We start from the raw sequence: 27628 nt of genomic DNA on the forward strand, positions 1-27628 counted from the left end.
CCTTAATAATACCACCTACCCCTTGGAAGTATACTGGTCATTAAGTCTTCCTAGCTAGTCTACTTATTTAAGTACTCTAACTTCTCTAATGAGGATGTCCCGTCTTGCAAAGGTGATAAAAAAGAAAAACACCAAAAATAAAATAAAGAGTACTATTGGGCACATACGGAGAGACAGGAGAACCAACCAAGTGCGACACGTCCCCATGTGCCTCAACAACCCCTCACTGATGCGATGGACTTTAGGAAGGGAAATCTGTTAACCACATATATTAGTTAACACATTCTTATGACAACTATGTCCGCACACTTATGTAATGGGCGCCAGCACTATATATTGTAATGGGCGCCAGCACTATATATTGTAAATCCTGTCATTTGATGAGGGAAAAGCCCTAAAGACTCTCCCAAGGAGTGAGCTTCGAAGGACAGACAAGAGGATCTTGGTCAATTGGCCAATCCATAGAGAAAATCCTTGTAACTATGTTTTGGGCGCCCTAGGTCACTTACTCCTGGGGCGGCCTAGTGGGAAAAGGCTTGGAACTATAAAAACCAATTTCTCTTGTTTGTAACTCATTCTCCCATTTGTGCAATAGAAGTGGGGTGTTCTCTCTCTTCCTCTCTCTCTTTCTTAAGTGATTAGGGATACCAACACGATCCTCTTCCGGGAGATCCCACACGATCTTCGTGAGAGAGCTTGCATCACCCGTTAGATTAGAGTAACTGCCTTGGGGGTGACAATGAGTGCAGGAGGATGGCGGTGTGACGAGTGGCTATGGTAGATCTCTTGAGCCTTGCTCGAGCTCAGTGGATAGGAAACTTCGTGCAACACGTTAGGGTAGGATTTCCTTAACAACCCCCCTAAACAACAAAGAGAATCATCTTTCGAGGTGCTAACCTATGAATATATGGGGCAATCCTATACTCACAAATGCAACCATACCTCATATGGGAGTCCAAAATGAAAATCTATATGTACTCATGAGTTTGTTACTTATACTGCCTTATGTTAGCTTGGTTCTAACCTTGAATATCAATTTGATGGATGGCTATCACCTCTATCGTGGCTTACCTCTAGCCTTGAATATTTAAATCAAGTCCTTCACATGGATTTTAGTTGGATAAAAGTGAAAGATCAAGGGTGCCACAAAAGATATCCAACCCATGAACCTAATCATATATGAAAACACAATTCAATTAAAATGTCATTGGAAAGGTTCTAATAAGACATGGAGGATTATACATTTTTCCCCATGTTTCTAAGATATTTCTATGTTGTCATATTAAAATAAATTACAAAGTTAGTACATCACTCTATGAGTTCTCGATTCATTGAAGACAAGCCAAGCCTCATCTAGAGCCTCTCATGGGGTTTATTTTAGACCAAGAAGGAGAATACAAGTAATCAAATAGTGAGATCTTCTTGAAAATGTAAGGCTACTAGGTTATAATCTGGGCAGGGTTGGGGGGGAGCCATGAGATTACAAGAAGTAGGTTACAAGTGACTAGGGTTCATTATTATTGATAATCCATGGAATCAAGAAGAAAAAGGTATTAAATAAATTTATTCAAAAGTAAAGGTATTAAATAAATTTATTCAAAGCATCATGTGGTGAAACTCATAAAAGCTAGTTGTTGACTTAACAATGTTGTGCGTGCCTCAACATACACTCGCATTCATAGGACACACACATGCATGCATGCATGCACATGCACACACACACTCACACACATGCACATAGACACCTGTGTATGCACATGGACACATTACTAAGAGATTAAATAATATAGGAATTAAAACAAGGTAAGTGGGTAAAGCATAAAATAGTATAATTGAATCAACACTCTAAGCTAACAAAAGAATCACCTGCATAAGATTAATTATGTCCTATACTCTGAGCTAACAAAAGAATCGAGTTACATAAGATTGATTCTCTCCTCACACATGTATTTTTTACGGGCATAGCAAAAAGGAAGATACGTATAGAGGTTGCATTAATTGCCTAAATTTTCAAAGAACATTAATTTTTGTTGAAATTAATTAGCTAAATTGTTTTACCTAGTAATTTATTCTACATACTTGTATAGAATTACTAGTAACTTTGTTTTAGGGGCATACTCAAATCTCAATGTCTATAATATTTATGATAAATTATAATATTAACCATTTGATATAATCAAACATAAATTAATGAGGTACATATAAGATACTTCTCTACATATATCATTGCAGGTACTTGTATATAACATCAATATTGTTATGTAGATATACATACATCAATATGCATAAGTATAGTCATTAGTGTGTGTTCTCAAGCATATTAGAGTGTGTTCTCAAGCATGTCAGATCTAGGGAATATGGTTTTTTTAAGGTTGCACGTACTTTAGAGCAAATGCAAATGAATGTGAGCGATAGAATAAGGACTTATATCATCATTTGATGAACCTAGTATAGAGGTTGCTTAAGGGTGATCGAAGTCAGTTATACCTATATATTTCTTATCAAGAATTTTTACACTTTTTTATATCTCAACAAGCTAAGCATATGGTTTGCTTTGCTTGCAAGTAAGAAAATGTGGATGTATGCAATCATTTATTATGAGACATTTGAATATAACTATAAATCCATCATACTCTTGACTTACTATTAGTAACTCACTTGTTGGCCTATCTTTTGTCTCTTTATTTGAAACTTAACAATCTATTTTTTAGGAAACTTTTGCAAACTAATTTAAAATAACTTTTAGGAGCCCAACAAATGATCTCAAAGCACAAGAGCATTTTTCCAAAGCCTATATTAAAACAAGGCTTCTTAAAAGGTTATATTACTAACTTCCTGAATATTCTTTGTTCAAAAAATAGTGTCGTTATAGTTAGACTTGAAAATGAGTAAGACATATAGATCTTTTTTGCATACATACAGGACCGTACTAAATAATGTGCAGAACAAAAATTTAATGTCATAACAGTTTGACACGAAATGTGAACCTACATTTTTTAGAAACAAACATTTGCTTACAATAGAGAGAATAATACATTTTTGAGAAACAAACATTAACTTACAATATAGAGAGAATAATGAACATGTTAAATATTAAGATGTTTTGATGCATTAAATTTTCTTGAGAAATCATTAAAAAAGTAGCACAATATGTCATAAGTGATGCATGATCTCCCCAAATTATAGCAACTCTCAAGCAAACTTTCAGTTTATTATTTATAAAGTCAATTGGTCTTGTATTAATAACTTGTTGGATTTGCTATACAATTTCAATATAACTGTGCATGCATGCCAATTATAAATATATATATTAATGATTTGTTGGGTATATTTTCAACATAATTGTGCATGCATGCCAATTGTAAATCTATATAGATGATGTTAAAAAAATGTAGACTTTGAGAACCTCAAGTATCTGGTACATCCATATGCAATATGAAGCTCAAACTCTAATTTGCGACTACATATTACAAGGCTATACATAGTTTGTTGCTATAAGAAAACTTTAAGATATACAAGCTGCATGTCACCTAGACACATCACAATTGGGAATCGTAGCCCATGTGAGCATATCCAAATCACATGTCCTAAAGCAAAAGTGTTACGAGTCATTTTACAACATGAGGTTCAAAACACATGAGATGCAATGAATAATTGATATATTAAGTAGAATAATTACGCAACTTGCTCAAAAAGAGGTCAAGTGAAAGATAATGTTATAAAATGACTTTATTTCATGCATTGGTCCTAATTTTTCAAAGTAGGGCTAGAGAGAAATGTATGTTCTTGTAGGAGTACTAGTATCTTAATGTTTAAAACAAAACAAGGAGAGAGAGAGAGAGAGAGAGAGAGAGAGAGAGAGAGAGAGAGAGAGAGAGAGAGAGGTAGGGAAACTTTTTCACTTCATGTTTACAAAAAGGACCAACTATAGATTGTAACACTCAGTTTTATATATATTAGTAAGAACATTATGTCTTTATGGAAGTTCCAACTCCACCCACCATTAACTCAAATAATTATGCAACATCCTTTTTTGTGTGAGTGCGTGAAAGTCTGCATGGGTGCATACGTGTGTGTATTACCAACACACACAAGGGAGGAGAGAGAGAGAGAGAGAGAGAGAGAGAGAGAGAGAGAGAGAGAGAGATGATTCTTTGTATGAAATGCTTGTTAGTTGGTTAATTGAATAGGAGGAAGAAATGCACTTTCATTTATTAGTAGATTTGTGAGCTTTTTGTTTTTTATCACATACTCTCATACTGTTCTAAGTTAGGCTTTGTAGAACTCACTTCATGGCATTGGGCTTGGTGAAGGATGTGAAGGCTTTTGTTGGCTATGTGGAAAAGCAAAAGGTCAAGCAGTGAATAAGCAGTTGAGCAAGAATCGTTCTCTTACGAGAGACAAAGGTGATGTAAACGTTCAATCAACACAATGAAGACATGATATCAAAGTATGGTGCACTTGGACTATTTTAGGTGGAGCGTACATGGCATCTCATGGGAGTTGGTTGCTTAAAAGAGTTTAATATGAATGTGAATCTAAGAGTGAACCATATCTTGAAAAGATTATCAATGTATGTTTTAGAATCTTTGGCACCTTGAAAATTTGAAGTAAAGCTCTTCCTCCCCATTGATAATCTAAAGAACAAGTAAATCAAGAGCACCCATCCTGGTATTTGTAAATCTCTACATCTTATTTTACAAAGAAGCAGCTTGTTTGCGTATTTATAAGAATTTGAATTACAATTTACCAAATTAAATATATATCTTTGTAATAAAAACTTTCACAATTACTGTTAGAGACTCTCTCTCTCTCTCTCTCTCTCTCTCTCTCTCTCTTGTGGTTGATTAGATATAAGAGGTGGATGGAGAAATCTGTTAGGAATCAAGAGGAGAGAGAGAGAGAAGGGACAAAGAGGTGCATGACACATATCGGTAAGAGGGGAAGGAGAGGAGGAGGAGGAGGAGGAGGGAAGAGCACATGTGGAGTGGGGTGGAATGGGCTATGAAGTTGATACTAAGGGGTTGGCTTAGGAAGTCACACGAGTGCCCCCCTCCTCTTTTCAATGCCATGGAGTCGAGAAGGTTTAACGACAACTGGCCTAAAGCTTCTTGAACCAATAAATAAAATTCGCAATTTTGCATGAAAATAAATTTTATGTGTCCATACACCAAGTAGAGACTTATCATGGCCAAATTCATTATCACACATAATTTTACAGAACTCGAGGTATTGAACCAAGGGTGTAAGCCTCTCTTTATGTGTTTCGGAACTATTTTTATTGAGCCTTACATCATCCATTTATAAATAAGCATTTTCTTTACATTATAATTATAGTCTAAAATATAGCTAAAGTTTTGAGGAGCTATTTTTAATTCTCCCATTCATCTAATGAAGGCTTTTTTGTGAAATTTGAACAAGCTATAGCCTAAGATGAACTTATCTTTTCTCGAACCTCTTGACGAGTATAAGTTTCAAAAGGAGGAAGGTTCAACAGAAGAAGGTAATGTACTAGTGTGCCCTCCAGGCAAGGTTTACAAATTCACGGAGCATTAGAGCAATGTTCACAAAAAACCGAGCTTTGGTGTCACGTGAATGGCAAATTTTGCAAAATAACCTTCAAATTTCAAAATAACAATTCACAAAAACCTACAAATTTTAAGGAATTATAGTTATAATTTTACTAAAAAACCCTTTAAAATTTAGGAAAAAACCTACGTAAATAAGGTTTTTTGAATTGTTGGGAAAAATGTTTTCTGCATTAGACCAACCGTCTTTGGAAGAGTGACCGTCACCCGCCGGCGGCGCCGCTCTGGAGGTTCGTGCAGTGACGTGGACGAGTCGTCCGGAGGTGTAATAACTCAAATTACTCCGTCACCTTTTTCCCCTGTTCCATCGTTGTCCAGCTCCACCGCCGCAGCCGGAGCCGCAGCCGCCGCCGCCGGTTCGTGCGTGTTCTGAGCGCAGTGCACTGCAGCTCAGCTCAGCTGCATCCATGTATTTGCCGTCCCTCCCGCCCCGCTCCCCGTCCGTATCTCTCTGCTGCCGCATTTAAGTAACTGTTTGAGGCTAACCAAATCATCTCAATGCTCATAAAAATGATAAACCACACCATAATATATATATATACTTTGATACCAAGCCTCGTATGAGATACGAGGGTTCTTTCGCATTTATAACCACACTAAATTTATAATCGCCCTTTATTGTTTTGTCCTTGCCTGAAGTTCTTGGAAAATTGATAGTAATAGTTGCGAACTTGTTGTTTTAGTGCAACAATGTTTCTCTGGTCCAGGGCAGCCTCTGAGGTACTAGGTACAGGTGCGGCTGCACAGGTGGAATTGCCAGCATGGAAGGTTGTATTCGTCCGGTCGATCCCGGCTTGTTTGTGTCCGCCCAACTGTAATGGCCGCCCAAGCGTAGTTTGTAACGATATATTTTTTGTTGCTATATTTTGATACATATGTGCTAATAAAGAGCCTCACTAACTTTATAGTGTTCAATCCAAAGGAGCGCTCTTCCATGATTTAGTAATAGATGAGATTATGTGTCTTGTCTTCTATTGTGAAATTTATGCATTTTCTCTTCCGTGGAAAGATATCCTTATGTGTGAAGGTATGACTAAACAAAAACCTTATGTGTGAAGGTATGACTAAACAAAACCTTTTACAAGACTTCTTTGCTCTTTCCAAATCCTCGAGCTAGTGCTCATACAAATGTTTAGGAACAAGGTTCAAGCAACAAGGTCCTATTTGCTTTTCTACGCATAGGCAAAATACCACATATTAATGCCAACCTTGAAAATTTTCTAGCTCTTAGCCTTGCCCTTAGAACAATCTTGTACCAAACACTTCAAAAGAAGTCAAGAGTGGCGAAGTTCTACCCAGATATAGCAAATTTTCATCTTGGAGGATGCAAAATCCAACCCCACTATACACCATTGCCACTAGTCCCACATGCATTGTATTTGTTTTGGCTTGTGTAGAAAGATCATCTTGTATGCTTGCATGTGAATTGTGGTTAAAACCCACATTGTTTTATGAATCTACAATTTTACATGACTTGTAAAAAAACTCTGGACCAAGGCTTATATTTTTGAAGCTTTAAAAACATGTTTGGGCTTTTCCTCTATATGTAGATCCTTAAAATAAGCAATGTATTCTTCTCCCTTGTGGAGATAATGGTTTTTTTTATTTTACACTAAGTGCACATACGTGCTAGTGCTCGTGTATGCACACCCATGCATGCATGTACCTCTACCAAAGGTTCTCTTTCTTTGTCATCTTAATGGATGACCATAGTATAGGTATGGTCACACACACACACACACACACACACACACACACACATTCTAAGTGGCTTCGAGTTTTTATGAACAAAACTTTAAGTTACTAATATTAACCTATGTAGAAATAACACCAAGATTGTGTAATGCATTAGTCATATTGATCACTATCTCAAGTAAAGAATTCACTCCTTTTAATAACTTTTTGCTCATTAAACATGGCAATAGTTTGTATGGAAATTTTAGCCCTTATATTCAAACTTTAGCAATTGTTCACCATATAAAAAGGGCTACTTGGACCAATACTATTAAAAAACTTTGCATGCCAAAATTAACCTAAAATAGGCCTCTTAACAACTAAAATACAAGCTTTGGGTACATCCCCTACACTCATGAGCACCAAATACAGCCAAACTAGCTAGTTACATGCTACAAAGTAGCAATGATACCCAAAATAGCTAGCTTTATATTGAAAATGCTACTTAAATTTATGCTTTCTCCATGACTACCTCCATGATGACGGTGTTCGTAATACTTATTCTTGTATCAAGATTAAACTAAACCTTCCAAAAGTTATCAATTTATCTCATTGATCCACCATTAATAGATCTCATTTAGTGTCTAAAAAGTTTCCAAGCATCCATGTTGCTAAAACATGGATGTAAGTATGGAAAACTAGTTGGAGCATTGATTTACACTGCCCTCACCCCCCCAACACACACACGTGCGCGGGCACCCACCCCTTCAATGTCTAGCTAAAAGGGAACATCAAGATTAAACTAAACCTTCCAAAAGTTATTGATTTATCATTGATCACCATTAATAGATCTCATTTATTGTCCAAAAAGATATCGATTTATCGCTGATCATCACCATTATTAGATCTCATTTAGTGTCCAAAAAGTTACCAAGCTTCCATGCTACTCAAACATGGATGCTTATCATAAGCATGGCAAACTAGTTGGAGCATTGATTTCCACTGCCCTCACCCCCCCTCAAAAAACACACACACACACACCAACCCCTTCAATGTCTAGCTAAAAGGGAACATCACTAATAAGTGGCAAGGGTGGAGCAGTAAACATCCCCTCTTAGTGTTTGTGCCCAGACATGAACAGTATCCATGTGACTCCATTGTAGGATTCTAATGTTGATGTTCATGTCCTTCCTTGAAGAGAAGAGTGTCATTTATAGATGCATGGAAGAGGTGGATTCGATTGTTCAAGTAATATCAAGGGCTCCTTTTAACATGATAAGTGTATCTTCCAACCTAAAAAACTTAAAGGGTGAGTGGAAAATTGTAATCCCAAAAACTTTTAATTTTTTAGGATTGCAAAAACTTGAAGGGTGACTCGTGAGTGGAATATTGTAATCCCAAAAAAAAAGTATTTTCCTTCTCCTCCTTTGAGGTCTCCTTTGACCAAAAATGATGAGACAAAGTTTTTGTATGCAAGTCATGGTGTAATCTGGGTGGAGAAGGGGAGGTTCACTTTCAAATTTTGGAGTCCAATTTATTCTCATGCTCTCTAACACATATCACCTTGAAATATTTGATCCTACCTACAAAGCCTTTACCATGAGGCCTCACCTTTGAAGCTCCTTGTACCTCACACTAAAAAGTGATGGTATCTTATCCCCAACCCAATGTCAAGATGTAAATTCTCATGGATGTGTGGGGGAACTCTACATATGCCCCCACTTAATGCACAAGACTCCTACATATATAATGTATCTTATGATAAGGCACTATTAGATGTTTCAGATCATCCTTTGATTTAGAGCTTCTAAAAGCGATGACTTCTATTGTCTAAACCACCTCCAAGAAACTATAGGACCATTATACCCTTCGAAAAAAGGTGATATAGAGGTTTTCTTAAGAGTGAGGCACCCATCAAGATAAAGCTAGCAGTAGAGATTTAAATCTTGTAACCACTCAATGTGTCCATTTGTGGAGCAACACAAGCCATAGTTGAGGTGAATTATTAAGATTTATCGTATTTTTATTTGATGTCAAGTGGCACAATACACAATGTAAAGGTCCCATAGCCACTAAAAATAATAATGTAAGTGAGTTTTAATAATGTAAGTGAGTTTTAATAGTTAGGTCCACCAAGATATAGGGAAAATGACATATTTTTTAATAGTCAATTCCACCAAGATATGGGTAGAATAAAATGACAGAGTTATTCTCCCACAATCAAGTGTAAACATGTACATACTATAACAATATGCAAAGCTTTAAAATAACTTCATGTTAATTTAAATATCTAATAAACATTTAGCATAGGATGGTATTCATATAATGATGGTATGCACAACTAATAATAAACACACAAATAGCATATGATGATATTCACAATGTGTATACATTAGACTTTATTTCATCCTTATCATAAAATGATCCAAATTGGTGGTATGTTTTTCATGTCTCTAAAGGAGCTTGAGGACATGCTAATGAGAGGACATGCCAAATGGGCCATTGCCAACCATTTCCAACTATGGATGATGAGGGCATCAACATGAATCAAGTCATCCATCTTCCATAGTATGAATGTGGAAATTTAAGACGAAGCCATTGAAGACCTTTATGATTATCAACCTATACTAAAAAGAGAAATCCATAAAGTTAAGATCAATTTTTTAAACGTGGCTTAATCTTTTATTTTGCCTTTTTCTCAACTTCACTAGCACTATTTAATATTTGATAATCATGAAGTCTAAAATAGAATAAAACTAGTTTGATTTGCATAATAAGATGAAACAGAATTCAAATAAATGTTTTTTTGTCTAAAAAAATCCTTGCCATTCCTAAGAGCTACAATAATCCTTGCAATATCCATGGTAATAGTCTTTGCGTAAACCTTGTTATAAGCCTCAATATAACCCTTGCAATTTTTGAAAGGTTATTGCAAGGGATTTTGCAAGGCTTGACATCTTTTATCCATGTTATTGGCTAAGTTTCCAAGAAGTCTTGCAATACTCCCAAATAATATGACTTTACTTTTATAGTTTTTTGACTAGGTCTTGTTTTCCATGTTTATAGATTTGGTTATCTAGGATATAAGCTTAAATAAAAGTGAGCAAGATTTGCATTATCTTATCCATTCTTCTTAGATCCATGATTTCTTTATGATCTGAATTTTTATTATCACATGAATACTTATTTACAACTCGAATCCTCCTTGCTCTTCGATCAATTAACATAATGATACAATTTAACACCAAGTATATCATCGGTGATTTTTGGTTTTAGTGCTTGAGAAACCTACTCTTTTAGTATTCCTTAACCTTTAAATCAAACTTTATAATCTTTCTTCTTTCTTTCTTTTTCATTCTTTTTGTTTAAACATCAAAATAGCGAGAAGATAATATCTTCTTCGACATTATGCCCTACAAATAATGCATGAAATTAAAATAATTATACTTTAACATGTCCTAGCAAGTGATACATCTCTTGCATGGGCATGGGTCAATGTCCATGGGCCAAGGGAATTACACACATAAGCAATTAGCTATTGAGAGAGTTAGATAATTATCCTATGTGGATTCAAAATAAGTGTCGATACATGGTTTTTGGGAATATATGTATTGTTTCTTGTATATATACATTCTTTTCATATGAATATTATACACCTCTATTGTAGGTTAATACTTTAGTAACTAATGAAGAGGACACTTTGTGTAAATGTAAACATTCCAAGTGGACCTTATGATATAACCAAAAAATATATGTTTATTTTCATATCTATTCGCTCCCCTATGAACCTAATGAGGATTAGAATGCTTTGTACTATAGATTGTGGAAAACAACAAGTAAATTAAGTATTGTATATATACAAGATGCTTTTGTGTACAAGCTAATCATGTAACAAGGTGATTAATTGTATATGTATATGTAATAAGCTAATCGTGTAGCAAGATGATTGTATATACAAGATAATCATGTAACAAGATGATTATATATGTATATACAACTAATCATGTAAGAGGATTTCAAACTTACGTGGAATACACACACCCCTTGCATACATCCACTCCTACCCGACATCCTCTCCTTCTATTATTGCCTTTGTGAGAGATCTTGCTAGCTATTCCATTGTCATATCCTTCGGTAAAATACCAAGGTTGGATGAATATGCTTGGTTTCCATGCCTTCACCTAAAATCTCATTGAGTTGCTTTTCCTTCCTTATTTTCTTGCTTGTATTAATCAATTCATTTTTGCATTCCTCCCAAATTATGAAAACAAGATTTGAAAACCTTTACTCTTTCCATTATGCTTCTTATTCCTTTGCCTTGGGCAGCATTCCCACCAAATGCACATCGTCCTCATTATCTACATAGTTGTATTATGCATCAGGCTATCTGTAAGGTCACCCTATGCATTGGCCTTTTTGTATAGCCATATGTATAGCATGGTGTTGTGACCCTTAGTAATTGCCTTATGCATCGACCTTTTGCATAGTGGCCCTAAGATATACATAGCCACGCTATGAATCAACCTTATAGTTCGGCCTTCTACACATTAGCCTTATATATAGAGCCTACCTACACATATGCTATGTATAAGGCCAACACACATAGTGGCCCTATGCATAGCCTATTCATTAGACTTATGCAGAGGCCGTTTGATTGCCTCTACGTAGACATATGCATGTATAGACTATGTGTATAAGGTTAACACATATGGCCTATACATAAGACCAATGCGTATACTTCTACATTTACCTTATGCATAGGCTATTGCATTGGCCCTTTATAGCCATATGTATGGATTCTATATGCATTGGGACTATATAATAGTATGCATTAGCCTTATGAATTAGTCATATATGGCTATATGAATAGGTCCCGATGCATAAGACTAGCCATTTATAGCCTCTACATAGTGGACCTAGGCATAATGGCCTATGTATAGCCTACATAAATGGCCTTTTCATAGAACACATGACCTATGTATGCCAACCTCTGCATAGAACATATGACCTATGAAACCACTCTATGTATAGTGGCTCTATATAGCCATATAGTGGTTCTAAAGAAGCCATGTGGATAGTAGCCTTATGCATAGTATAGATACGGCTACTCTATGTATAGTGGCTCTATATAGCCATAGAGTGGTTCTAAAGAAGCCATGTGGATAGTAGCCGTATATGCATAGTATGTATATGACTATGTATAGTGGCTCTATATAGCCATAGAGTGGTTCTAAAGAAGCCATGCACTTAACATCTTTATACATAGGCCATTATCTTGTCGGTTATGTTGTATTATAGTTTTGTTATTTTATTGTCTATAATTAGGTCCTTTTTCTATATTGTAGATGGGAGATCCTATAGTCTCATACTCCCTAGTTTTATCCATACTACCTAGTTTTATCCATCCCAAACTCTTCCTCTTCCCATTGTAGACTAAATGACCCAAAGATGGAGGAGGAGAGACAAGTTCTCGAGATGATGGAATATTTATCTCAATCCCAACAAGATTATATTATTGTAATCTTGTAATCGTATAGTGAAAGCTTATAGTATCTTCTTGTTGGTCCCCTCGTGAGGTCCCATCCATTGTTAGCAAGAGGGAGGAGAGATCCAAGCATTATCTCACCTCTCACATTGTTCTATGCAATCTAGTTATCACTTTTGATGATTAAACCCAACATAGGACTGGGGGTGATTATAGTGTTGGGGGTTACTGTCTGCGGTGGTTGTGGTGATTCCATTTCTCGAATATTTTGTAAATTTGTGTTTGCTTTATGTGTGATAAAGAAACTGTGGTTGGTTAGCCATGAGCCCACACGTGATGAGCACAATTACACCCTTCATCAACATGGAACACAAGCTCTACTTTCCAATCTTGAGGTTAGGGGTGCACAAATTAACATAAGTATTGAGTACAATTACACCTTTCATCAACATGGAACACATGCTCTACTTTCCAATCTTGAGGTGGAGGGTGCACAAATTAGCTCTGATAATGCATATGTGAGTATGCCAAATAAATGTTTTGTTAATACATCACTTTCTAAAATTGCACGTGTATATGTTAGAACCAAGGTAATGCAAAACCAAGGGATTCCATCTCACAAAGACAAAGAGTGTGTGTCTAAATGATAAATGGATAAAGAGTGCTGCAAAAAAAAGACACTGAGAAGTGTCCACCATTCTCCTTTCTTTTTTGTCTATGTAAACTCTCAAGTTAATAGGTAAAAGGCTTCTATATGTCAGAAGCTACTTATTGGCCTTTAGAGCCACCTATAGTAAACATCATCACCAATTTTTACTTTGATTTGTTATTTATTACTATCTTTGTTTCAAAATCTAATGCTTTATTTAATTCATGATATTTGCAGTGCTATAGGATCTTTAAAAACAATAGGTAAAATGGGACAAGCTATAGTTGGCTGAACAAGTTGCATCAAGTCCCATTTTGTCTTTTCTTGTTTGCCACTACCAAGGGTTTTAGTGGGGCTTACTACAAGGGTCAAAATTTGTATTGCAAGACTCAAGAGTAAGAGCCATGCAGAAAACCTTGCCACGTCACTACATAATTGTAGACAATTACAACAACAATGGAAGGATCTACACTAACCAATCTACCAAGTAACCAATGAGTGCAAGAAAGTTGACACCAAAATCACATCTTAGACTTAGAAATTACCTATATTTATTAGAAACATTTTGTGGATGGGAAAGACTTAAAAATGGATAAATTTCTCAACTGGAGCATGAAATTAGTATCAAATCCTTGAAGTGAAGCCCCAAACTAGGAGTTCACCATGCATAGCAAAGATGTTTTTTTGTGGTGTTAGACATGAACCACCACAAAAACATCAAACATGAAGGGGATTAGGAGTATCAACTTCTTGTATAAATTAGCAATCAAACACGAAGGGGATTAGGAGTATCAACTTCTTGTATAAATTAGCAATCAAAGGAGTCATGAGACATGGTGACATTAACCCAAGAGAGAAACAAACACTTACATTGGAATACTTAAAAAGAGAAGCCAACACTTACATTGAAATACCAAAAAAGAGAAATATCATGAGAATTATTTACAAACATTATCTTAATTTGGCTAGGTCCATTAAATCAAGAAGAGTTACATCTAACATTAAACATCTTCTCTCCTTTTGGAGTTGTTGTAACAATGACCCATGTGCTATATTTGTGATTCATCCCTTCATGGAAAGATCATGAGACTAATTAGCAAACATCATCTTAATTTGGCTAAGGTCCATCAAATCAAGAAAAGTCACATCAAACATTAACACCTTAATCAGCATAGCCAAGTTCATCACAAATAATTTCCTATCAATCTAGAAGAGAAGACCCAATGCAATAAGAGTAAGAGAGATGTTCAAGTCTAAAACTAAAACAAGGAATAACATAAATAATTTCCCATATTACCCATAAGAGCAAGAGCCTTTACTTAGAGACCATGTCACACACCTTAATAACAAAACTATTAATAGGGCCTTTACTTAGAGAACCATGTCACACACCTTACTTAGAGACCATGTCACACACCTTAATAATAAAATAACAAAACTATTAAAGAAAATCCATAGCAACCCTAGGTTGATTGAGCAGACACACTAATAGTTTGCTTACCTTGGTGCATGCCTTAGTGTGAGACGAAAGATCTAAGATACACATGCTCTCAAAACATTTAGCTAACAAATTCTATGCTACGCTACCACATAACATGGTCCCTTTGACTAGGACCATCCTTATAGCCACAAGAAATTCAATGTTAAAAAAACTTCATTCCAAGCCACAGACTTAACATAGCATTGTAGATACACCATGAGAATAAAGATCTAAGATACACATGCTCCCAAAACATTTAACCAATAAATTTTATGCTAAACTAGAAGTGACATGGTTTCTTTGACTAGGACCATCTTTATAGCCCCAAGAAGTACAATGCAAACAATTTCATTCCAAGCCACAAAAGTAACATAGCATTGTAGATACACCATGAGAAAAAAGGTAAGCATGAAAAGGGGGATGAATTTCATCACATTTGTAAACATCATGTGGAACTAATGTAAAGACCACAACAATTGATCTTTGATAAAATAATCTACTCGAGGAGGAGGATAACCCAAATGCTTGAAAAGCACTACCTTAAGGGGCCGCCTAGAATCCCAAGGATAAAATATGAATTTTTTAAGCTTTAATGGGACTTATAATCTTACATTTGGCAATGTTACACCTCAATCAAGAATTAAGAGAAAAAGCTATACAATATCCAAATCTTATTTGTTAAGACATCATTTAAAAAACAAACATGGAACTATTAACACACTAGAGTAGAAATTAAGATCCATTTGCATTAGAAATTAAGATCCATTTGCATTAGAAAGACCTTAAATATAATTATTAACACATTAGAGTAGAAATTGAGATCCATTTGCAAGAGAAAGACCTTAAATCTAAGTCCTTGTTTCAATGTTAGTGAATAGGAATGGCAAAGATAGTAGGTGAGCAAGAATACCTTTCTTGATAGATAACTACAAAGCCCACCACAAAACCATTTACCATGTAAATGAGAAAAAGCCTTTGAAACATAGTAAAATTATATTTTTAATACATATATTAAACTTGAATTCGACTACTAGAAGAAGGCAATGCAAGAAGAGCCAATGAATTGTATTGCAAGCCTTTTCTATATCCAATTAAAGCGAGGTAAAATTCTTGCCTTTTCTATATCCAATTAAAGCGAGGTAAAATTCTTGCCTTTTCTATATCCAATTAAAGCGAGATAAAATTCTTGCCTTTCCATTAGAAGAACTCTTTATCCAATGGAGTGGCCATTAGTGGAACCATTTTGTGAAGGAAATATCCTCTTTGGAGAAGAAGAACCATTCCAAATGTTATCACCTTGTGTTGGGCATCCAATGAGAAAATGTAAAGCATTTTACTAGTTTGGTTTCACAAGGCCTTTCTTAACCATTGTCTTATAGAAAAAATCCACTTTTGTGGCTTTTAGAGGTGTTTGTAAAAAAAGCAAATTCTCTTTAAGTATATTAAAATTTTCTACAAGGGAAATACCATTAGCACATTGGAAAAATTATCAAGTGCCAAAGTTTAAAACATACTTTTCCATGGTCGTTATTTAGGTGCTTTTTGTTAAAAAAACATTCTAATTTTTAAATTTTACTTTTAAGCACATTATAAATGCAATAAATATATATTTTATATGTATTAAGGCCATTAGCATATACCTTCTATCAATTCAATAAATTTTATTACACATCTCCTTGAAGATAAGGATATTACACCTCTCCTTTTAAAAATCATAAATTTACTAGGTATGCCATTTTTTTTCAAAGCTTTTACCATAGGTAGATGCATTTAACCATCATTTGCAAGTAGTTTCATAGAATTTTAAGTTTATTTTCCTTTTCATTTCTTCAAAATTTAGAAACTAAACTTAAGCTACTTTTGTGTCTCAGGTACATGAAAGGGTACATATATTCTATTTTGAAGGCCTTTTAAGGATGAAGACCCATATATGAAGAGCTCTACAAAATAGCAAAAGGGAAAAAAACCTTTAGTGTATGTTTATTGTACCCAAGAAACTTGTTCTTTCCCAATGGCTTCAACGTTAAAAAATACTCATTTTAAAGTCCAAATATGTGCCATACCTAACTAGACAAATATATTTTCAAAAGAAACATAGTTATATGTTCTCTTTGTTACCTTAAATTTTCTCGAATATCTAATAGCTTTTTACACCATGTTTTTAATCATAGTGATCAGTTTAAATACATTATACAATCTCTATATGGACTAGGCTATCTAATCCTTAATCACACCCTCATGCCTCACCCCCACACCAAACCACCCAAACCAACCCCACCCCACAAAGTAGGGAGTTCCCAAGGTATACAAACAAACACAATGATCCAAAAGAGGTAATTAAGAAAGAACCCATATGTTAAGAGGCAATGAAAAAATGATCCAAAAGAGGCAATTAAGAAAGAACCCATATGTGAAGTGTGTATGGCAATGAAGGAAGAACCCATTTTGAAGAGTATAATAGTGACCATCCTAAGAAGCATAAAACGTTTCAAGCCTAAAAGGGATAAAGACATTATGAAAATGAAAACATGAATGACCACAGTGAGATATGTGAGTTGAGATCATGTTTCTAGCTTATAGATAGACATAGTACTTGAGGTACTCCTCCATGATAAACTTAATGACATTAGATAGTGTCCTTTGGGTTTTTTTATTTTCTATACCAAATTCAATGACATTACATAGAGTCCTTTGGGTTTTTTTATTTTCTATACCAAATTCAATGACATTAGATAGAGTCCTTTGGGTTTCTTTCTTGTCCATACCAAATTTTATGACATTGAAATCTTGTGCTAAGATGAGTAGTTTGTAAGCATGCCACATTTCTACCATAGAAAGACCCATAAATTTAACAATAAAAACATTGAGAACCCTTGGAGGCTTTTAAAACCAAAGCTTTGTAGATAGCATATGTACTATAGACACCTTACTTTTTCAATATGCAAACACATGTTTTGTTATCACTTTGTTTTCTTGTACACAAACTAGAAATTAGCATCATATATACAAAGATAGGATTAAAAAAGATGAATTTAATTATATACATTAATCCCCTTCACATTCCATATCATAAGAAGCAAAAACTAAAATTGTATTACAAGGGTGTCACATCCAAGAAATATAGCTCTAAGTTTCTCTCCCCTTGCATGAAATCATGGCTTGGAAATCTTGAAGCCAAGCAAAAGGGCCCTGGCATCATCAAGAGGAAGAGAAGATGAAACCACAGTCACACCCTCTTGTTGAGCATGCGAAGAGCTACAATTATTCACAACATTAACATGATAGACACTATTATGATGAGACCTTAGAAATAGACAACATGAGAGCTACTATTATGCACATCATGAGAGCTATTAGAAAACAAACATACATAGCCCATTGGGCTTACAAAATTATATGAGAATGAACCAATGTGTAATGGGACTCATCCCTCAAAGATGTAAGAGGGATTTATATAAAGAATGAGAATCTAAAAAAGGAACACTAAATGGAGCTCTAGGAACCAAGAGAGACATGCAATCCTCCCAAGGAGCTTTGCTTATTAGCTAGAGGAGCCTTTCGATGGTAACACCTAAGAGTGCCTCACTTTTCCAATGGGGGAGGTTTTTGTGATTCAATTAGAGCAGCCAGCAGAGCAGGCAGAGGAACTTGAGGTCCTTATCGAATCACACATGGGTGAGTGTGAGGCTTGCCATTAGCTATACAATTGGGATGGGTTGTCACTCAAAACAACAAGTATCTATTCATGTGTTAAGTCTATAGTTAATAATTCTCTCTAATTATACAAGGTGTCTGTTCACGTGCTGTCTATAATTAATAATTCTCTCTAATTGTACAAGTCTTAGTATTGCCAACAACAAGGTATGTTTTCACATGCCAATTCTATATTAATAATTCTATCTAATTATATAAGTCTTAGTATTATCAACAATAAGGTATCTGTTCACATGCCAACTCTATAATTAATATTTCTATATAAGTCTTATTGTTTGTGATAATCCATCTCGATTATATAGCTAATGGCAAGCCTCAATCATGAGTAATTTACCCAAACTTTCCATAATATGGATGTGCCCCTATAAAAAACCCAAAATTATGCTGAAGATTCAGTAAGCTCATGAACAAAAACTCTTGTATAATGGAGGAGGTAAGAATCTTAGGGTTCAGAAAATACATACATTTTTTGAACTCTTACATAGTTAATCTTGGTGGACAAGATCAAGACGTTCAAAGCAAAGCCAAGTTAAAATATTCACAAATTCTACTGAAACAGAAAACATACACAAGGATTTTGTTAATGGAACAATAAGAATTAGATTTCTTCCTAAAAGAAAGATCAAAAAGTGCATCACTAGCATTAGCCTAAGTACCATCGGCGCGGTGGACATGTCAATAGTCACACTCTAACTTGTATATCATGCTGGAGTCTCCGACATCAATGAACAATAATTGTGGACTTTATGGGGGAGTCTCCGATAGGTCCCCAGTAAGCTCACTTGATCCCAGAGGCCATCCCCAAAAGCTCACTTGATCCTAAAGGTCATCCCCATGTAGCAATGGTGAGTAACATAGACTAGCAAGTAGTTGCGGCTACCATCTCATTAGTTACTCGATGTATATCTGTAACTTGTGATTGTACTTTCTCTTTTCTCTCAAAAACTCATAGCACACAAGCTTTCGTTTTTATGTGATTGTTGACATCACCATATATTTAATTCATAAATTACTAAATTATTTAGGAATTATATATCCTTGTTAAGACATCAACACCCTTTTATTGGCTACCATCTCATCTTCTTCATCAATAACATATCCTGCTTCCACTTCAACCATGGACAATGATTATCTTAAAGCCATCAATCAACGTGATCACTATATAGACAATGACATCTTTAATCATTTTACAATCTTCTTTGTGTAGCTATATCACATTACCTTCATGGTGGTTCGCGGTATTCCTAGCTTCACCTCATGCATCCTAGTAGTTGCTAAAGGGGAAGATGGGACAAACCTCCACCTTCAACCTTGAGACAAAGGACTACATATTTTAATTCTCTTTACATATGGTGCATTATACTTTTTAGTTAATTCTCTAATTCTTGTTTTATGATTTTCTCATATTTATGAATTTTTAACATAAAAAAGAAAAATAAATTTTCACTTTTACTATTTTACCAAGATGATAGGATAAGGACTTCAAAGTATCAAATGAATGGATGGTGGCAAATTGGTGAAATCATGCTACAGCCATGTTCTCATAGTGTTCACCAAGATACATTAGAACTTTGGTTGAAGCTCCCTTGCCATTAAATAAGTCACTAAAGATGATTAAGAGAAAAACATGATCTTTCTTGATTGAGTTCATGTCTACTAATTTTGCATTCTGAATGCATCCATACCATCTCAAATTATTTGTGTGACAATCAAGCTGATTCTTGAAGGACTGTGACCTCTACTTTGCTTAGTACACTCCTCATATAAGATAATAGTCACAATCTTTAGTTCTTTGTCTTAGCCCCCTCATGACTTTGTGATTGATGCAATAAGCCTTCCAAATTATAAAGAAGTCTTTATCAATGCTAGGCACATCCTTGAGGCTTTAATTAGTATTTGACAACATATACATTGAGTTAAGAATTTGGTCAACATATACATTGAGTTAAGAATTTGGTCAACATTCTTGAGAGGTAGTTAGTCCCATTTTTGTGAGGAACCCCTATATAAGGATGCTCATGCCTAGATTGTGATGACGACATTCCCCTTTTATCTTAACTTGTCCCGTCACAAAGGCTTCAGTCTTACCCTTTGCTCTTTCCTATCATCAATAATGCATCACCAAAAATGCACCTTGCATAGCTCATTCATAGAAGGAAAAGGAAGGGGGGGGTGTGTACAACCAATTCACTAACCTTTGGATTGCACAATTAACACATGCATTGCACACATTTGTATGAATGCTTGCAAATTCATGTAGACAATATTTGTAGTCTGTCGCTTAGCCTCAACTACAATAAAGACTAAGATTATATATTTACACATTGCTTTAAAACCTTATTATGCAATACTTCCATGTCAAGTGAAAAAAATACGTGTCTTTTGGTGAAGCCCTCTATTTTAAAAGCACAGGGCCACATATGTTTCATGACTCTCTCCTAAACAAGGATGAGATGCTTCAAAGCTCTAGGACAAAGGTCAAGCACATCAAATGGATCCAAAAGAGGTAGTGCTCTTGATAACCCTCTCTTGTAGGGGCTTAACTTTCAATGAATTGCTCTGCCTCCTATGCACGCAAGTACTAATATACATTCTCTTGCGTGCCGCCTTAATGCAACGAGATAACTTTTTGGTCAACCTTTTGGGGTCTATTTTTGTATGGTCAGTCGAAATTTAAACTTAGAAATGAGGTATTTCCAAACCAAAGCTTTTGTCCAGCTTACTTCTTCCATGGCAATTGACTTAAGGTAAAAGGTAAAGCTTGAAAAGAGTAAAAATAGCTTATCCTTTTTTTTATTAAAACCATTTAAAAATATTACCTCCACTATGAAAATTGAATTGCCTATAAGTTTTGTAGCTCAAGTTGATAGAAAAAACTTAAGTTTTCTTGAGTTATTTTAAAAACTAAAGGTTTTCTCTCCCCTCCTATGCAAACATAAACTCTTTCTCTCTCTCTCTCTCTCTCTCTCTCAATCTTTGCTTGATAAATGATTGTTTTTTAAGAATATTGTAGAATCGTCCCCTTTTCTGAAATGTTTAAGGTAGGAAGGATTGGAATGTAGCTGGCCAAATCAAAATGGCAAAGATGGGACGGGATGGTGATGGGAAAGATGGGAAGTGTGTGAACGGGGGCTTGCTAGTGGTATGGAAGGTGCATGCATGGGGAGCTGCCAGCGTGGAGGTGGAGTGTAGGAACGCACCTGAAACTAGCCAATGTGGAGAGCCAGCTGGAGTGCTTGTCTCAAGCCGCCATTTCTTGTCTTTGTGGACCTCATCACTTGTTGTAAGCTATAGGAAAATCTAGGCGTTCTTAAAAAAAATAAAATAAGAAAGGGTCTTTCCTAGGGCGAAACTACTTGTATTACATACAATTTGAGTAATAATAACAATTTAAACTAATATGAATATATATATTTGTGTCGATTTTGTGTCACTACTACTCCAACGCCTATCTCATCACACAGTGACTACCTAGTAGCTGTAGTCTAGCGAGGTGAGTGAGTGAGTGAGTGAGGGAGACTGTGAGAGAAAAGCAGGAGAGAAGAGTAGAGTTTGATGAACCGCACCACCCCCTTCAGTCCGTGCCTCTCTTCTCTTTGGCTCACCCATCAGTCTCATCGCAGTCCTCTCAGGAATCCCCATCACAGCTTGTAAAGGTCCCCCCCTCCCCTCCAGCTTCCCACCCCATTACTTCTCTCTCTCTCTCTGTGTGTGTGTGTCTCTCTGGACTTTTCTTCAAGGATCATCTCCGGAGCCATTCACTGTAATCATCGCATCATCACTTCACTTAGCTTGCCCACAAAGCACACGCGTCCCTTCATTCGCCCAAGCTATAGTATTGTAGTAGTAGTAGTAGTAGTCTTTCACTTTTTGATCAGTGCAACGATCTGTGCCCCATCTCCCTCTCCTGCATTTAGACGCTACCTCAATGCCCCTCCACACCCACCCACTTAACCAACCCCGCCGCCCCTCCCACACACACCCCCGCATCTCTAATTAGCCTTGCCTTGCAGCCTCCCTCCTTTGCATCAAACTAGACACTACTCACCCGGCTGCTGACTTGGTTCTTCTTCTTTTTCTTTTCTATTAGGCACACAGCTTTAGGACACTCCACACGAGCTCTCTCGCCCTCTCTATATCATTTGATCAACCCTACAAAACACACCCCCTCAATCCCCTCTTTGTTTGCACCCTATGTGTTGGACTTCTCTCTCAGCTACAAGCAGCTTTTGGGGAATATGATCTCACTAAATTATTGCTTGGAAGCTAGGTTGCTTGCACTTGGTCTTTGCTTGCTTCCTTCGCCCCTATGATGCTGCCTCCTTCATCTAGCTTAGCTGATGATTGTGCGAGGCTTCGATGATTGTGTGTCTCTAGAATTGTTGGCTTCTTGGGGTAGGAAAAGTAGGGGCTTGGTGGGCTGGGTTGTGCTCCATAGTTTATGTGATTATTATTATTGGGCACCTATATAGACAGCTATGCTTAATCCTAAGCTTACTTTCTAGCACTTGAGCATATATGGGGCTTATGTTTCCTTTGCTGCAACAAATTGTAAGCTCTAGGGTGGTTCATGCAGATGAAAGGGAGGCTAATTTTGGCTTAATTGATTGATCTACGCACTAATCGAGCTTGATTTAGTAGGGAGGCGTTTGCTTCTAGGTTAGCAGGCCCCAATCAGTGCGGAACAGGAGTAGTGGGGGGCTGGGCTGCCACATTTGGCCGTGGCACGCTGCAACGGACTTCTGAAACGTGCCAAAGTTACGGGAGCACATTATCCAAGAGAGAGGAAATTTAGCACAGAGACAGGGATCATATTACCTATGGTCTGTGCATCTGGAAGCGGTAAGAGGCGTTTCTCGTTAGGCTGCTGAGATCGGTTTCGAGAAACGCGTTGTGGTTTTTCCCTTCTCTTTTATTTTTTTTCCTTGGCCTCGTGGGTTCACACTGTGGCGCCAGCCGTGGCTACTGGGAGCGGCACTCCTTCTGACTGGGCGTTGGCTTCTTCAAGCTTGCAGCCGGACAGCCGCGGTCTGAAAGAGAGGGACTTCTCGCTGGGTTTTAATGGTGGGACGACGTCGGGCGGCGGCTGCTTCGAAAGGCCGGGCGGAGAGAAAATTGGTCCCCCCTCTGCTGCTGCTGCTGCTGCTGGTGGTGGTGGTGGTGGTGGTGGCTGGGATAGAAATTTGCCCGGCTATGGATTCTCGTTTGAGAGCGGGGGACCAGAGCCTGTTCCTGTTTCTGCCATGGGCACCCTCTCTAACACCTCTGTGGGTCTAGGCGGCCAAGCTCTGTTTAGCAGCAGCAACCGACTAATTGGGCTTGCTGGAGGGCTTTATACTGAGCCTAATTACGCAAGACATTTCATCTCTCGCGGTGGCAATGATGAATTTTTGGGCTTCTATGGGCACAGATTGGCGCACAGGAGAGACGAAGATGCATCTAGGGCAAGCTTTGTGAGCTTTGTGGGGGGTGAAGTACAGCAGGCCAGATTACATGCAGGGAATACAAGAGAAGAAGAGGAAGAAGCTAGTGCAGGTGTGTCTCACTCGAACAGCAGTTCATTGCCTTTGGTGCCTGTGGTGAGGAGGGGGGGTGGTGGTGTTGGTGACGGACAAGGAAAGGCGATTGTAGCAGCTCCTGCTGTAGAACAGCCATGGCCGGTGAGTATACTAAGCAGATCAAAACCTAGCGATGGCGAGCAGCAGCAGCAGCAGAATAATGAAAAAGATGACAATAATAATGCAGTTACTGTAGTGGATATGGAGCTCTTGAATCCCAGAGGCGTTGAAGAGCAGCAGCAGCAACAGCAATCACAAATGATGCAATTGCCGCAGCATAGAGGAATGCAGGCGGAGCCCATTTTGATGAGGCAAAGGTCTTCAAGCAGCGCCACCATAGCTTGCCAGGACTGTGGGAACCAGGCCAAGAAGGATTGTCCTCACATGAGGTGCCGGACCTGCTGCAAGAGCCGCGGGTTCGACTGCGCTACGCACGTAAGGAGCACGTGGGTGCCCGCGTCCAAGAGGCGGGAGCGGCAGCAGGCGGAGCTGGCGGCTATGGTGTCCGGCCAACCAGTGCCCAAGTCTAAAAGGGCGCGTACCCTGGCGTTGGCGGGCGCCGCTGCCCATATGCCTCCACAGACCGCTTCCTACACATCCACCTCCACGGGCACTCCCCCTCGCAGCTCAGATTTCAACCCGGCTCTCCTCCCCGCCCATCAACAAGGTCAGCTAATTTTCTCTCTGATCCATCTGTCCATGCGTACTTATAACCTAATCGCTGTAACTAACATCTAACACCTCAGCCCATCTTCTACCTCACGCTTCTTCCAACTATAGATAATCAAGTTTCAAGTAGCATTCATTCACTTCTCTTCATCTCTACTGCCCGCCTTCATTTGAATTCAAAACAAAACAACTGTTTTAGAAGAGATGAATCCCATTGGAAAGCTAGCTCTTTGCCTCTACTCTACATGTTCTTCCCAACCCTACTTCCTTGAAAACCAAACCCATACGCTTTCTTACCGTCATTGGTCAAGCTACACTCCAGCCGCTCAGTGTATTTCTCAACCCTAACTTCCCACGTGGCATGTCCACCACCATCTCTTCTCTTTTGTTATAGGTTCTGAATCTCTGGAACGCTAGTTGCCAGCATTTTAACCAAGGTTATTGCAGTGGCATAGCATAGAGATACTCTTTTATGCCAACTGCAATGACTTAAGCTGATGTACACCAATGCAATGTGCATGCCTTAGTTTCTTAGCTTGGACAAAATATTCTCCTAGCTTCAGCCTTTTATGTAGGTCTGTAGAACTAGCTATCTTGTTGAGAACGGGTGTGGTGATAAAGCACCTGGCATGTAGGCGAGGCTCCCTCAATAAAAAAGTTCCCAGTTGATGACCTGGAAGTAAAATGTGACCTCCTGGACACACTCCAAGGAAAGCAAAAGATGGACAAATCTATAAATTTAGGATATCACAATTTTGTCCTCATCAATGTCGTCCTCCGTTCATTTCTCCACGCATCCCTGCAGCTGTGTTCTCACCTGTCTCAACCAAGCATTATCATCATAATTATGTAGTCTCCGTTAAGCCTTCTATAAGTTCTATCTTCTCTCTCTCTCTCTCTCTCTCTCTCTCTTCTTGTGTCGCTTCACATTGTTAACTGTATACGGCACTGCAAAGTAATGTGGAGAATCATGGACTTAAAGTTGCAAGTAAAGTTACACATCCATGTAATGCACTCTTTTATTCAATGCATGGACATTTGCGTAGGTGTCAATGCAAGTGTTGTGGAGAATCATGGACTTCTAGTTGCAAGTAGAGAAACTCATTCATGTCATGCACTCTTTTATTCAAGACATGAACATTTGCTAAGTTGTCAATGTAAAGGAGTATTTCTTTGCATCAATGACCTGCATTGTATAGTTGATTTCTGTCACATGTTTAACAAAGATGACAAGGTAGTCTTTGTGAAAGAAAGGTGGTCTTGTTTTTGCGTGTGTGTGTGTGTGTGTGTGTGAGAGAGAGAGAGAGAGAGAGAGAGAGAGAGAGATTTTGAAATGTTTGGATGTGGTGCAGAAGCCCTATTTAGAGCAGCACTGCCTCCAGAGGTCAAGGCACAAGCATTATTCCAATGTGTTAGAGTGACAGGGGTCAATGATGGGCAGGATGAATATGCCTACAGAACAGTGGTGAGGATTGGGGGGCGTATATTCAAGGGTCTTCTGCATGATCAAGGAGCTTCAGACAAAGGCAATGTGCCCCCCTCGAGTGTTGCTGAGCTTCAACTAGGTGGAAGGAGTGCACCATTAAGCTCCGCCCTTATAGATCTGGCAGGTATCTACGGAACTCCTGGAAATACCCTTCTAGGAGGTAAGGAAAGTATACCTGGCCCTTTCTAACGTAACATGCCACGGATTCAAGTTTTCAGCAGAGCTTTGGTTACTGTAATGGCTTAACTTTTGTAGAGGTTAAGCTGAGGTACAGTCAATACTCACCATTTGCTGTGCATTGGTCCTACCGGTACTAGCAATCAGGAAACGTCATCAGTGGACGGATTCTACCTATAGTAAGTACAGAAATGTAATACATGAAATGCCTAATGGAGCAAATTTGACAAACTTTGCAGCAAGTGCAAATTCAATCAAAGTACATGCTTAATCTACCCGGAATAACCAAGTGGTGGCATTTATCAATTACACCTTTCAAGTATTTTTACCAGTATCTGAGGCCACTTTAGCTGATCTTATCTGAAGGCATCTGTCTCGGTCACATAGTTGTAAAGGGCATCCGATTATCATTAGTTTGCATGCTCTGTAAAACTCATGTGCTGGTGTAAAGGTGGGTGCATGAGAGCTTGCCTAAGCAACCAGAACTTCTGGCCAATGCAAGTCCTGTGTGTTTGGTGTTGGCCTGTCTAGTAGTTCTTTGAGGATGGATTTACTCCCAAGAAACGGGAAACGAGGTCATGATCAACTGAGTAGATGTCACTTGTGGCTCAGTTAGATTGGTTGGGAGTGATGCGGTGAATAGTTTGAAGCTAAATAACCTGTGGTGAAAAACCGTCAGAAAAGCTTATTGACTACTAAAATCCTACATTTTAAAGCGGACTTGATCCTCAGACTTGTACCTCATATGAAGGCTTCCTTTCATTTGAAGGCTTTAGTCTTTAATGTCATATACTGATGTGGCCCTTATGGCCTTCAATCAGCCCTTAACATCATGAATGATTGATTGATTATCAGGATTAGTGATGCACTTTTATTTTGGATGTGCTCTATCCAAATACACTACCCTAGTAAGTGGGAAAATTTGTTTTGTGATCCATGTGCACGTGATATTGGACTAGTTTCCACGTTTTAACTGGTTGCCAAAAAGAAAATATCGATCACTGTTTTGGAGAGGAATAAAGTGGATCAAGACAAAATTGCTCCACCATATTTGTGTGGTGGTGGAGCTATTTTGTCTTGAGCTCAAGACAGAGAATTAGTGCCGCTAACAACTGGTAGTTGCCAACCACGCCTTTTGTGTAGCGCCA

General features: G+C 37.6%; 1 protein-coding gene across 1 annotated transcript; it reads left to right on the forward strand.

Annotated features, from left to right (window-relative positions):
- Window positions 1-22317: 22317 nt before the first annotated feature.
- Window positions 22318-27396, forward strand: LOC147619750 (uncharacterized). The gene is made up of 2 exons (XM_086825580.1): window positions 22318-24815; window positions 26170-27396. Exons 1-2 carry the CDS (start codon window positions 23834-23836, stop codon window positions 26490-26492), a joined length of 1305 nt encoding a protein of 434 aa, XP_086681706.1. The 5' UTR covers window positions 22318-23833; the 3' UTR covers window positions 26493-27396.
- Window positions 27397-27628: the final 232 nt, after the last annotated feature.

This window comes from Cibotium barometz, chromosome 32 (genome assembly GCF_041138505.1).
Source record: "Cibotium barometz isolate CiBa-2024 chromosome 32, ASM4113850v1, whole genome shotgun sequence".
Classification (NCBI taxonomy): domain Eukaryota; kingdom Viridiplantae; phylum Streptophyta; class Polypodiopsida; order Cyatheales; family Cibotiaceae; genus Cibotium; species Cibotium barometz.

Bases quoted from the DNA above. Each gene is read 5' to 3' on its own strand.
- LOC147619750 (XM_086825580.1), top strand. From the start codon at position 23,834: ATGGGCACCCTCTCTAACACCTCTGTGGGTCTAGGCGGCCAAGCTCTG. The intron at 24,816-26,169 runs GTCAGCTAATTT...GATGTGGTGCAG, and splicing joins CCTCCCCGCCCATCAACAAG to AAGCCCTATTTAGAGCAGCA.